The sequence below is a fragment of the Carassius carassius genome, chromosome 24 (assembly GCF_963082965.1).
Source record: "Carassius carassius chromosome 24, fCarCar2.1, whole genome shotgun sequence".
In the NCBI taxonomy this organism is placed as follows: Eukaryota; Metazoa; Chordata; class Actinopteri; order Cypriniformes; family Cyprinidae; genus Carassius; species Carassius carassius.
In genome coordinates, this window is record NC_081778.1 from 30,168,629 (window position 1) to 30,183,501 (window position 14,873).

At 37.4% G+C, this 14,873-nt stretch overlaps 1 protein-coding gene across 4 annotated transcripts in view; it reads right to left on the reverse strand.

The window, feature by feature from the left end:
- The window catches only part of LOC132103422 (DNA-binding protein SATB1-like), a 56,284-nt gene extending 42,320 nt beyond the window's left edge, over positions 1-13,964 (reverse strand). For 3 of the 4 annotated variants that reach the window (XM_059508516.1, XM_059508517.1, XM_059508514.1), the window contains exons 1-3: positions 13,779-13,964; positions 3,243-3,481; positions 986-1,162 (exon numbers count right to left, since the gene is read on the reverse strand). In XM_059508516.1, coding sequence (XP_059364499.1) covers positions 986-1,162; positions 3,243-3,453 — 388 coding nt within the window. In that variant the 5' untranslated portion in view covers positions 3,454-3,481; positions 13,779-13,964. Of the gene's footprint in view, positions 1-985; positions 1,163-3,242; positions 3,482-4,608; positions 5,545-13,778 lie in introns of those variants that run through there. The other variant, XM_059508515.1, reaches the window with a different exon arrangement.
- Between the last annotated feature and the right edge of the window lie 909 nt (positions 13,965-14,873).

The following is a 14,873-nucleotide window of genomic DNA, read 5'->3' on the forward strand; positions in this document are numbered from 1 at the left end:
TAATGTATTTCTGTGATGCACAGCTGAATTTTCTGCATCATTCCTCCAGTCTTCAGTGTCACATGATCTTCAGAAATCATTCTGATATGCTGATTTGCCACTCAAGAAACATTTCATTATCCATGTTAAAAACAGTTGTGCTGCTACATATTTTTGTGGAAACTGATGAATATAAAGCATTTATTTGAATTAGAAATCTTAGCATTATACATGTCTTTGTCACTTTATCAACTTAATGCATACTTGCTGAATAAAGATATTAATTTGTTCAAATTTGAGCAGTTCTGATTTATGAACATCACATTAACCTTACCACAATATAATGCCAAACTCTACTGAAATCAATCGGCGAGCCTTTTGAGAACCGCTCTGTTTGTATGATACATTTGTCATGTTCTTTATAAGGTTTATTTTTTATGATAATACCATGGTCTTTTTTATACAGGTTCGCAAAAAGGCATTCTTTAAAAAAAAATGATTGCTCGGCCATATGTTGTCTGTCGGCTGCCACTAAGTAACAAAAAAAAACAAGATCCAGAAGACCAAAGAAAAAAGTAATTATGATGGACAGCGTGCAATAAATTACAGGCTGAAGGCTACGGCTCTTAAAATAGCCCCCAACTCCATAAAGCGAGCAATTAGAAACCGCAGGCCCACCTCCACACTCGTTCCCATTGAGAGAAGTGTGATTACAGAGAGCAGGAGGTGCACCTGTGTGTTCCTGCCGCTACCCACAACCCCCCTGACCTCGACATCAGGTCAGCCCGAGCAGAAGCATGCATGCAATACCAGAACACAGCCAACTAATCACTCCAAAAATATCTCTGTTTAGCCTCCAGAAATAACCTTGCATCTGCCCAGCATTTTATGACTCATGATTCTGATCTAACAGCAAAGAAAAACACATGCAAGTTCTGGAGAAATAGGTAGCTCTGTGCACCATGTGTCTGTATGCCATGTTTTGGACAGTATTAATGTGCAATACCTTTAGCCTGTGCAGCTGAACTGTGTGAGTAGCCCAGGGAGAGCAGGGCCATCTCGATTAGCTGGTTGAAGAGCATGTCCTTCCTGACCAGAACAAACTCAGCATGTTCCTCTTTGCTGTCAAACTCGATGGGGCTCTCGTAGTGCTCCACCACACAAAACACTGGCAGCATGTTACCTAGCAGAAACAAGAGAGCAAGCTTTACATCGCTGCACAGCACACAAAAGAGAGATGCTAAAAGGCCACAGATTTTGAACAACAGTATTATTTTTGTTGCATATTCGTCCAAAATTGCAAATGCAAAGAATACTCAAGCGAAAAATCAAGTTGTTTTTAATGATAGCACATTGCTATTTGATTGTTAGGGTTGCAGTTTTGAAAAACCTTGAATCCTAAGCATAAGCAATAGGAAGAATGGCATTTGCCTTTGCATGCAACCTCCAATAACACCACCTTGTATGAATTGTGGGGTGCTGATTCCAAAAATAGCACCCGTTTTTCTCTATCACATCATATTTTTCTCACAAAATGATGCATTTGACAAGCATTTATAAAGTGAAGAAGTCTTCTTTTATCTCTTAATCAACAGTAAAACAGCCACAAAGACACAATTCCCATATTTTACAACTATATTTTTCAATTCTCACATTCATGACATTATTTTATGCCTAATCCTGATTTCAAGTTTAGAATTAGTGATGGAAGAAGATACAAACATAGGACAGATATTTTCTGCTACATGTGTGGGTGTTTTACTACATCCAAACAGCGACAGAAAATGACAGTTTTTATCAAAAAGCTCATATGACTCATTAAAGTTTTCGGATTATGTAAAATCGACATTCAGTGGAGTATTTGAACATATTTTCCCACGTGTCTGATTAAAAGTTGAATGATACATTTTGATTACTTTGTGTTACAGAATTTATGTGAAATAAAAAAATTTTTTGCAACATTATAAATGTATTTGTCACTTTGGATCAATTTATTAAGGCATCTTTGCAGAACAAATGTATTAATTTCTTTTTAAAAACTAATTAACAGTACTAAAGTTCTTTGACATTAAATTTAGTTTTTTAGCACATTTTCACTCGTTTGCTGATTAGAAGTTGTAGGCATTTTTTGCTAAACAGCTGAAACAATTTTTTTCATGCAAGGCTGTGTTATGAATTGGTTATTATCCACTGTAACAGTGTTACAATAAAGCAGCATTGTAACATGCATAATTCAATCAGAATGCAGAACAAGCGGAGACGACGTCAACGAAACAGCTCTGCTATTTAAACGTGTTAGAAACACTAAAAGGTTAGAGCTCATCGCAGGTTTAGCGCTTTATTTATTGTTAAGATGCTCAAATCACATTAGAACACTTCTTTAGGCAGATCCCAGTACCCTTCCCATGATGCTGTGCAGCAGCTCCCAATGCACCAAATAGCCTTGAGGTTTTACGAGTCTGTGTAAACAGTGAGCCGCTATCAGCAAAAAACCCGAAGAATCTCCATCCAAAGCTGTCATGTGTTCGGGTTTACTGTGCAAATATCACATAATACCAGCCAGCTGCAACACTCCAGTGATGAAATTTCAGGAACTTCATGATCTCTTGGACCCAGGATCTTTATTTTTACAGGGTTTAATAGAGGCTGGGGGTAATATCAACGCCGTCTATCCGGGGCAATCGTAATAAATCATATTTCTGCTCCACGCAGTCGCAGTTTCCTAAGAATGCGACCGTTTTCTGGAAAACAATCAATAAATAGGGTAATCATAAGCAGATGCCAGGGAATGTGCTGAATTGAAGCTTTTCCATTTTTAATAGATAAAGATCTAACAATAAAGACTGCTGTGTCGGTTCATTTCAGGATCAATACACGCTTTGTTCCCAGAGAGCTGAGAAAAGCCCATGGTAAATATTATTCAGCTGAAACAATGAATACAGTAGCTTCCAAAGTTCAGCAAGCACTCAGCAAAAGTTCACTTTCCCATAAATAATAATAACAGTTACCCAGAGAGCTATAGAATGCAGCCGGGGAGTGAAAAAAAAAAAACCTTCCTTAGATATTTAGAGGGGGGAAAATATGTTTCTTTTAAGAACTGTTGACTGAAAGGTTCTTTGGGGAACAAATTATGGTTCTTCTATTGCACCACTATGAAAACTCCCTTTTGGAACCTTTATTTTTAAGAGTGCTCCATGGATTCTTCATGAAACCATCAATGCCTTTATATTTAAGAGTGCAGTGGTAAGGAAAAGCAAACTCACCCCTCTTGTGGCAGGCCTTCAGATGATGGGCAGGGGGTTTAAAGTGCACTCCGGAGAGTTTCGCTCCAGTGCTACCTAGACGAGACCTGCCAAGCGGGCTTCCGTTCTGTTCCAGGCGGGCCATTTTGGCCGGAGGGGCCTTGGTGTCGTTCAGATTATTGACCATCTCGCAGTTCTCCTTCCCCTGGCATGTTTCACTGAGATGCTCCATGGTTCTCAGCACCACTGCTCACTGTCACCTGAAGGGAAAAATAACAAGAAGAGCAGCGGCATTAGGATGGCTGGAAAATCAAGTGCCATAAAATAAACATCATACATTTTTTCCCCCCAATTATAAAGATTACTGAACCTAAAAAAAAAAAACTATGATATTGCAACATAAACTTTGTCTCTTCCATGTAGACTGAGATGTCAAATCAAGCCTAATGTTACACGGCATTTACAATGTTTCATGCAACAATCACATTCCCATTTCTAAGAGCATGTATTATGTATGTCTAACCCACTGCAGAATCCCATGTGGAGAGCAAACAAGCTAGAGGAGAGGAGTCCACTTCAGTGATCAGTGCACCCTACAATAAACCCTTCCATGCAAGAGAGACAGGCTGTGAAATATTTAGTGGATCAGATCTCTTGTATTAAACCTGAAAGAACCTGAATTCCTCATTGAAGCGAAGACATGCATCTAAAACAAAGTGTGAAGATTTTTGGTTGCAACTACTTGTATAACACCTGTATAATACCTGTACAACACCCAAAAAGTGTTTCACAAAATGCCAAAACAAAAGAAAGGCATTGGATTATCTAAGATTACTGGAAAAGGGACATGCACCTTGTCTCAGCTTTGCATTTGCAGCGATAAAAGAAAATTGAACCAGACACCATAACAGACGGGGTTAGATTTCATCAAACAGGCCAAACAAGACATCAGACATGCAACAATGAATTCCACAGCACTGAACACCACATGAACTTATGTGACTTTATGTGATATAACAGGTATAGAGGGTAGGCTATAGATAAAAAAGATTAACTCTGTGTAGGCTACTTTTGAGGAAAAGAAAACCTTATGTGTGAATGCAAACACTTTCATAGTTTAATATATATATATATATATATATATATATATATATATATATATATATATAAAACATATCCTTATTGTTGTAACCTAATACAGGTTGATTCAGGCATATAATATATATATATATATATATATATATATTACATTTAAAAATTTCTTTATATTCTTATATATATATATATATATATATATATATATATATATATAATTAGATTGAAAAATAACATCAAAACAATTCAATAAAACAAAGAAACAAGGAAAAAATCGTAAACTTGAACTCACCACTTTAGGAGGAGCATATAAAGGAGCTGTGGATGAACAGCGACTTCAAGTTTTGGCAGGAGGAGCACAAACTTCACTCAAATATCAGTTTTACGTCAGCTATTCTATCAAACTTCCAGATCGTCCACACCAAAACCTAATATCAAACGCTAAGCCATGAATCACAGCGCATGACACACGTAGAACCACACAGACGAAGCGTAAAGTACTTTAAAATGTGATGAGAGCTAGAGACCGTAGACGCATGCAATCAAGCCAAAATGCAACGATCTCCGGTGAGTCTAGAGTTCCATAGAGTTTACGATCACATCCACCGTCCGATCTGTGCGCAGAATAACGCTTAAAAATAAAAGTAACCCCCAGCGTTCCCTACACATCCCACTGAGCTTCAACAATACGAGCCTATAGGAGCAGAAGCGCTCGTGAATCGCCTCTCATCTGGCCAAACAACAGCACGAAGCCCCGGCGACCCGCCGTCTCATCTCGAGTCGATCTGCGGATCCGAAGCAGCTTTAAAAGTGCGCGATACACTTTCGAACGTCGAATGAAACGTCAAAGCATCCGAACATTCCTGACGCACGTCAGCGCTACATTGTATCTTCCGCTTGTTACATTTGTAACATTCGCGCTCCGTCCTTTTCTTTCTGTTTCCCTTCTGTCTCTCTCTCTCGCTCCCCGTCTCTCTCTCTCTCTCTCTCTCTCTCTCTCTCTCTCTCTGTCCCCATTAAATTATGAGTTGCATCGGCTCATCCCTCCCTCTCCGCGATGCCTGGCGCTTCTCCTCATCTCTAAACCTCGTAAACGACGCGATTGAAGACCGATTTCTGGTCCTCCTGCGTCTCTCTCGCTGTCCTGGAGGAGGATGGACGCGAAAATGAAGTAAAAGTGCAGGAGAACGAGGATGATGATGATGGTGGTGGATTTCCGCCTGCACGCGCGCAGGAATTTTTAATCAGCTTGATTAGAGTGAGGCGGTTCTGCATTTATCTACACACACATCCTGTACACACACACAGCCTACAGGATACACACGCAGCGAATAGCGCTATAAAATCACTTTGCATTTATTGATAGAAAATAAACGATCTTTGTTTGTGAGCGCGTGGATTTTGATCCTGATGGTGTGTGTTCGGATGAGTTGATCAGCAGAATCGGGGGTAGAAAGCACACGAATGATCGTGTTGAACGAGTGTGATGATATTGTAGTGGGGGTTTTGACGCGGTTCTGTTTTAAAAAGTTGTAAAAGAGCCTCAGGAGTACAATATTTCTAATAGCAAAAGGACACGCCATCTGTCAGTGATGCTGGTGCATGACACACACATATGTGCAGGTGACAGCAAACGACCAACCCTGAACGCACACACACACACACACACACACACAGACGAGATCTAATTCCTGCAAATATGTTACAATAATAAACTAATGCACACCAGTACAACAACAACAGAAGTGTTTCATTTCGAAGAGAAAATGCAGTAAAAAGTAAAAATGTGCATTTTATAAAATAGTATAGATAATATTAATAATAATAAAAAATAAAATGTGATGCATAGATTATTAAACTAAAACTCTTTATTATTATTATTTTTACATCAAAACAGGAATGGAATCATTCCCAATCTTATTTGATTTTAAAATAATGCCCACTGCAATAAAATAAAATAATAATTGCAGAGGAATTATGCTATCCAGAATGCATGTTATCATAAATAAAATCATCATGCAGAAAAAAAGTCAAAAATATGTGCAAGAGTCAAATTTAATCACCCTTGGGGGTTGGGAAGTAATGCCACATCCTGAATGGTTCAAATGACTTTCAAAGATCTGTATTTACTATACTGTGTTCATGATTTCAACATGACTTGTATTGAATATATTGAACGTATAATATACAATTTAGATAGATAGATAGATAGATAGATAGATAGATAGATAGATAGATAGATAGATAGATAGATAGATAGATAGATAGATAGATAGATAGATAGATATATTTGTTTCTGCTACTGTATGTTATTATAATGCCAAAAAAATTATTTGTACAAAAAAAAAAAAAACATTGGTTTTAAAGGTAACCAAGCACAAATGCCAGTGCCAGAATCAACAATTATAATGACTTATAGGCCCAAAAATTAATTATAGTGTAGACAGTGAAATATGTTTTTTAAAAGCAGGGTGTGTAACATGTATATAAACTGAAGATGATGAAGCTATATGAAATCAGCACAGGTGCTGATCTAGAACACAAAGTATCACTGCTGTTAAAAACAGGAAATGTAAAAGAAAAGCAATGACAAAAAAAGGTGAATGCGTCTCAAGGGGTCACAAAATACGTTAATCAATTCAACATAGGTAAATAATTGGGGTTTTGTTTGTTTGTTTTTGTTTGTGTGTTTTTTTAATGTTACATATGAATCCAGAATATCTGGTATGCCATTCATACATTGCTAAACACGTATCCGGGATTGATTGAATTTGCACGATGCTTGTTTTGCTGTCTTGAGATGTTAGTCCTTGTGCAACACATTTGGTGGCGCAGCAGCTACAGTAATGCTCTAGATATAGGCCAGAAATGTATATAACCAACTTAACATCAAAAACATTTACTGCAGTGGCTCTTTTACACAAGAAACATTCAGTATTTCAATGCAAATTCTTAAAATATTTTAATCAGACCTGGCCATTCAAATCTAGCAAAGTTGATTCAGTCATAGTAAATAATATGACATAGCACTTAGTTTTATCTGGTGCATTTCTGCTCCCACTATCCATCAGTGGCATCAATTTCTAAAATGCGAATGGATTGTGTAGTTGCATCGGTCTTTTATTTCCACAGTAAATGGGAAATGCCAGCGAGTGCAGTATTAAGCGGAGCGTGGCCGCCATGTTGACTGCTGTGGCTGCAGTCTCCTCTGCACTCGTACAAGAGCATCACACAATTTCTGCCGGCCTTGCCAGGAGGGTCCTGATGCTGCCAACAGGTGCAGACACTGCCAAGAGCCCTGGCACACACACACACACACTTCCCAACAACACCAACTCCGACATACAGAAGGGCATGCAGATTCACAGAGCAGAAATGATTTGATCAACTGTGGTTATAATTCAGCTCTCGCCCATATTTAAAGAAGGGTAAACACAACTGAAGAGTTGAAAATGGCAATATTTGTAGCATGCTCAAAGCAAACAATAATGAACCCTAATATGACAGTTATTTAAAAAAAATAAAAAAGAAACAAATGCACACAGTTAATGCATACTAATAAAATTAGTTTTAAATTTTTTATTACTTTTTCTAAGAATTTCTGGGTATTCTTGGGGTATTAAAATTGGAGTATTCAGGAAAAAAAAAGAAAAGAAAGAGAAGAAACGGTTAACAAAATGGTATTTTAATTTTGACTATATTAGATTTTTTTTCCAATGTATGTTAAAAAACTGCAATAATAATAATAATAAAAATAATTGTAAAAACTGGAATTTAACAATTATCCCATTTTATAGCATACTAAAGATGTTGCATAGTTTATTTTGCCTTTTTTTTCCATGAACATACTGTTTATCCTGGAATATCTGAGAATTTGATTTCAATTTATATTGACATGAAATATTTGGTCATATTTAAATAACAGGATTTAACAGATTTTTCAGCAAAATGAAACAATTAACAAAATGTAGTTTTAATGTTGGCTATATTTAAATTTGTAAAATAAATTCATAATTCTAAAAAAAAAAATAATAATAATAATAATTGAATAAAAAATATAATTCACCTTTTATTTAACACTTCTAATACTTCTAAGAAAAAGAGAGGATTTTAACATTTTCCCCCTTTTTTTTCTTTTTTTGCATCCTAAAGATGTTTCATTGCTTCTTTTGCCTTTTCCCAAGATCATCTCCCGGAATAGTGTCACAATATGTGTAAGTGTACATCCAAAGTTAGAAACCTATATGACAACAAGACAGTACAGTCTTCCTCTTTTTAGCTGCACTGGAGGCAGTTTATCACTCGGCACATTTCACCAGCACTATTCTGAATGCTCGCACGCGTAGGTGTTGTTTAGTCTATGTGCTTGCCACTTCCGCAATGTTAAATGTGCATTAACAAGATTATTTGAGGTAGTGTTATAAATCAGAGCCAAGAGCATCTCGGCAGTTTGATAACACAGACAGCATGGGGTAGAGTCATCAGTGCCCACCACATACCGAACAGAGACACTGAATCAATGCGGAGGCAAATGGGCAGTATACAAATCTCCATTAGATGCATTCAAAACAAACATTTCCTGGAAATACAAACATTGAACTCACTACAGTCTTTAAATATTAGTGGCTAGCACATTTTTAGACAGAATAGAGGAGCTGTGATACTCGAGCACATTAATACAGTAGTTTGCAGTTGACTGTGCACGACTCACATGACTTGTAAGTGTATTAAATGATAAAAATAACCTGCAGTAATAGACTTACGTGCATGAGGGGAGTCTAACTTCATAACTTTTTGTTTTGACTAATTATTTAATCGTTTTATAAATGCATGCGGTGGCATAAACCGATTCAGCACAGTGAACAGTCATTTCTGTCCAGTGCACACTGTGATGTTGAACCTCTAGTGTACACTGTAAAAGTCCCCCTGTGGCTTGCTCGCATCTGAACACCTGCCAAATAAAGTATGCAAGACTTTTAAATCAGTGAAAGTGCACGAGAGCTTAAGTCCGGCTGCACACAAGCGCATGACAACAAAAAGATCCGGCTCTTTGAATCTCCCTCAGGAATCTGTATTAATTATTTAAAAAACAATTACTCCCTCCAAGCACACGAGAGAAGCTCTTTATCGGCTCATCGCTTGTTTATTCCCCGCTTTTATCGAATTATAAAACAAATCCGTCATCTTACGATCAAGTGAGATCAGTTTCAAGGCCCGGGAAATTACTTTTCTGTCACTGCAGTGGGGCAGCATCACATGATCGAATAATTAGCCCTCTAATTTCTGCCTCGTGGATTGTGACGCATCAACAATTAATAGAGTTAAAGTGACAGGGAGAGAAAAACGCTGTGAAGCTCTTTTTGTCTGAGCTTTGCTGAGATGCAGCGCGTGGGCCCACGCGCATACTGCACCCGCAGAAGTTTTAGCAAAATTGCAACGCCCGTCATTCACAAACTTCTACACATTTTGGCTCATTTTATTATGCATTTAAGCTTTCAAAATGAGTGCAATACTCTCACTTGCAACACTTAATACACAATTATAGAGATATTCCCACCAAATTATTGCAGAAAATGCTATAAAAGTCAGATAATAAGTGAGTATGCTTGTTTTTTATACATCTTTGCAGTTAAGTATGCACTAAAAGATTCACTTTTAGTATTTTGTATCGCATAAAATATTCTTTATAGTGAAATAAAAATGTATTTTAAGAACTGAAAGATTCCAGAAATCCAAAGAAAAAACATTTATTTAAAAAAAAAAACGCAAAGCACTTACTCTAAGATCATCAGCCTCAAATTTTAAAGGGAACTGATATATCTACCTTAAAGTTATGCATAAAAGCATTAATTCAGACTTCAGATCAGAGATCAGAGGCCTGCTGACAATAGACAGGACCTGTAGATTTATCAGTATACTTCTTTCTTCTCTTTTAGTGTTTCTCTATATGTGTGTGTGCACAACAAATCAAAAGCAACAAATGAAAGCTCTTGCTTCTTTTCAGTTGACTACACTGCAAAGGCAAAGATTTGAATGGCGTTAATCTGCGTCCCTCCGAATCTCTATAAGTGCATGTGTGTGTGTTTGCACTGTAAAGGAGAGTATCTTCTTTAATTGTTTGCTGCGAGTATGTGGGTGGGTATTAAAACCCTGATCTTTTGCATTATGTGCATTCCTGTGATATATACTGCTTTCTTTGTGTCGCCTTACCAGAACAAAGGATTCGAGAAAACCTACACAGATCGGATAACGACAAGCATAGAAATAGCAGACAATAATGTGAGATCAAAACATATGGAGTGTCTAAATTTGGGTTATGCAAAATTTTAAAAGGTTTAAGGTGGAACTGAGTGTGTATATCAAATTGTATTAGTGATGGTGATGCGGAGAATGATTATATTGCTCTTCTGATTTTACACAAATGTCATTTAGCATAAGCATGACTAAATCGACATGACGCACTTTTGACGCTTTGCCCTCTGAAAAGATCCGACAAAAATTCTCAAAACCAGATAAAAGCAGGCAAATATGTAAATAAAAATGCGAGAGATAGCGCTTGAGGAATTAAACACAAGCGTCAAATCGCTGCTGATATATGCAAATCATCTCGGAAAAAGTTGGAAAACGGTGCTAAATTTTTCTCGAGTTGCATGTGATCGTCTGCCGTTTTACATGCTTGACTCAGAGCCCAAGTATGCACAAACAATCCTTCATTTTCCTTTCTTCTTATTCCCAAACTGGTTTGAGCTTGTCATCAAAAGTTTCTGATTCATTGTTACCTTTCCTAACTATTAGAAATCATAACAGCTTTTTGCAAACAGGGTGGAATCTCCAAGCAGCCACATATTAAAAAACGAGACAGACCTCTTATTTGCTGGCGACAGTCTAATAAATGCATACACTGGCAGCTAAACAGGTATTTACCGTGCTCTAACCACAATTATAATTCTTCTCTTTGCTGAGCTGTTATTTCAGCCTATCGTTCAGTCCCGCTGTGGTAAAGACGATTAATGGTTTTACCCAAGAAATCACTCTACACGAAGCAGACACAGACCAACCAAGAAGTTCTTCATCTTCCTTTCATGCACCTCGATTGCTGTCACTTACAACAGGACAAATCATGCGAGATGGAGTGGAAATAATTCATCAAGGACGAGTTGCCTTGATTATACTCTCAGGTGCACGCTGAAAATAACCGATGCACCACGCCAGATAATTGGTCTCAAAGGGTCGGAAGGGGCAACGAACAGCGTGCTTCTCACTGACAAAGATGCAACTTTGGTCACCACTGTGCGTGTATCAACGTTAAGAGGAAAAAACTTGCATTATGATGGGTTTAGAGAGCAGTTTAACCTTTCTGACCCCCAAATTGGAGGCCACATGGAGTTGAACAGCATTACCTTCCCTCTCAGAAGCATCTCTGACTTCCTGTTGTTATTTGCTGCTTGACGTTGTGCTACGCATTTAGGGCCTAACTGACAGTATTGATCTTAGCAGACATTTGTCTGCTAAAATCATTTTTAACACACATCTGTATGCTGTAGCATTTTCATTATTTATAGTCTGTCCGAGCATGCCAGACAATGCCACTGTGCATAGATTTGGGACAGCGATATCATCGCAGATTCAGGCTCAGTTATCATATCAAGGTGAGTATCTGAACAACAACAACCAGCCGTGGAAATGGGGTTAGATGATGCCAATAAAAAATGGTTAACAACTTTCAAGTCGAGATCAAGGGGACCCACGCGGTTTCACATCAGCAGACTGTACAGTACATTAACGTGACACCGTGGAGAAAATGTCAGAATGAAACAAATGAAGAAAAACCTGCATAATAGCAGTGACTTTGATGTTAAACAGCACTTACAAGAAGCAAACCTGACGCTGGCAGGAAAAGCTCACAAGCTCTATTCTGAGAAATACTGACCAGATCAACCGCACTAATTCTACCCCAGATAACTAGTAATCTCAAGAATAACCTCGTTTTTTACCACATTGACCTGTTAATGAGGAATCAGATATAGTGTGCACTGCAAATGAGATTGCAAAAAGTGTGTCAGTCACACACATAAATAATATTCCAGGTGTGCACTTATTACTGTCCTCAGTTTAATTCTATATAATCAATGTTATCACTGATTAACTTATTACAGGCACATCATTTTTGCACTGCCGTCTAATTTTCACAAATGTAATTTTTAGGACAGCTCCTTGCCCACGAGTAACCGTGATGAACATCATGCAATTCTTACAAATGCTCTGTGCTCTTCATCAACATACCAAAGTGTAGCATAATAATAGTAATGTACGGTTGCTACCCATAACCACAAGAGTAATGTACATAAATTTAAATGCAACATTTAATGAACCACTTTGTAAAATAATTTATTCTGTCACACCCCATATAATATGTGGATATGAATTACAAGCACTGAGATGCCTATATTTTTATTGAATTTGTTCAAAGAGCCTTAATGCAAGCATTTCAGGTCAAAAATGTGGAAACATGATTATTGTTAGTACTGAGCTCCTGAACACACACCGATCTGCCCGTATTATTAGTACTTTCCTTATAATGTACTGACAGTCAGACATGTAGATTTTAAAGAAATTTAAATACAAATATTACAGTGCATAAAGAATAGATTTTCTGACTAATTTGCATTTAACAACCTTGTCTTTAGCTTAATAGGATAATTTCTGCATTATTTACATTCATTTCCTTAAATATTATTGCTCTCAAATGTGTCTATGCATCTTAACTCCCTAAAGTCAATGTTTTTTTTCTTTGCATGTAAATGCATATCAACCCATCTCACGTTTACAGATGTTTTTCACACTTAGTTGCACGGGGTCCTGACCACTGCATCCTGAGACGTTAAGTTTTACATCACACCAGAAAGAGGAACGTGTAATGTGATGCTCTGCAGCCTGACAGTCAGATTAATTTAGAATCATTTAGTCATATTAGTCATTTCATCTTATTTAGGAGCATGCCTGCCTCTTGACTCCATTAAATTGGATTTTTGTTCCTTTTTTCCAATTTAGATCTAGCGCACATGCATGCATATGTGTACAAGTGTAAAAACCATAGGTTTGTGTTATTATAATCTGAATTATTATCTAAAATTTACTTTTGCCACATTTGAAATCCACATTTACAGATTTATAACCAATATACATACATGGCTATATATATATATAGCTATATATATATATATATATATATATATATATATATATATATATATATATATATATATAAAGAATAGTAGAAAATCAGTTGCACCTGAACGTATGCATGAATGATCCCCCCACCCCCACTCCCCTCGGTCAATTGTTAATCTATTGATAAGACAAGACAGCAAACAGATCTGACTGGTCGTTAAATATACAGCAGCTTTGCGTTCGGAGCAGATGCTCGGAGACATCAGAGAAAGAATAGAAATACTACAATACCTCAGAGAAGTTAGCAATCTCCACGAAAGTGCTCGTTTTCCATCCAAAAGTTGAGTAGGCTCGTTTAACTTCGTCCCCGCGTTGAGAGATCCAAAGCCGGCACGCGTCCGCAGCTCTGCTCGCTGATGGAGATGGAGATGTCCCTGCGCGTACCGCTGAAGTTAGGAGCGCACGGTCTGCGCGCAACGTGGGCTGCGATGCGGGATAGAAGCACAAGAGAAGGGGGAGGGTTCGAGCTCGATGAGAGGGGTGTCAGGTAAACGAACCGCCCCTCCCCGTCGACATAAGACGATCTGCCAGCTGTGGCGCACCGCTTCTTCTTGCCCCACTTTGATTTTTGGAGCGGCGCGTCTCCATGCGCGCTCTCCAGGGACTCATCCACTTTCACACTCAACCATTCTCATATTTAAACACCACATGTTAAAAATGTCAGGAAGGAGCACTGTATAAAATTATTTAAAACTTGCCATCCGCAGCCACGATGGGGTTAGACTTCTAGTCATTTGATTTCATGTGCGACTTCACACACAATTGCGGCTCTTATCACGGGACCACAAGAAAACATTACATTTTTTATTTATAGATCAATAAGTTTTCAATTACGCGTGTGTGAGATTAAAATCCAAATGAATATAGAGAGAACAAAATCCTGTAAAGAAGAAAATGCGCATTTGAAGCAGATGCTGATTTTCAATCTAAATTTAGCCTATATTATTTAATAATGATCATATAATAATTTTGTCACTACGGTTTAGGTTAAATGCTAAAGTTTACGTAATAGAATTATCTCTAATTTCTGTCCGAATGCTGGTTTATGGGCTGTAGATATTTTTTTTCCGTTTAAATCATTACATTTAAGATACACACTAAAGCGGGAATTTCTGCCATAAAGTCGTAATTCGTAGCACAAATTAAAGAGGTTTTATAATCTACTCTTACAATTTTCTGTAATTAAAAAAAAATATTTTAATATGTTATTATTATTTTAATATGCTTTATTCCAGTTACTCACAGTGGCAGATGTCGATTTAAAACACAACCACCTCGCGATAGAAACATAAAGATCTACTATATTGATATTTTATTTTAATATCC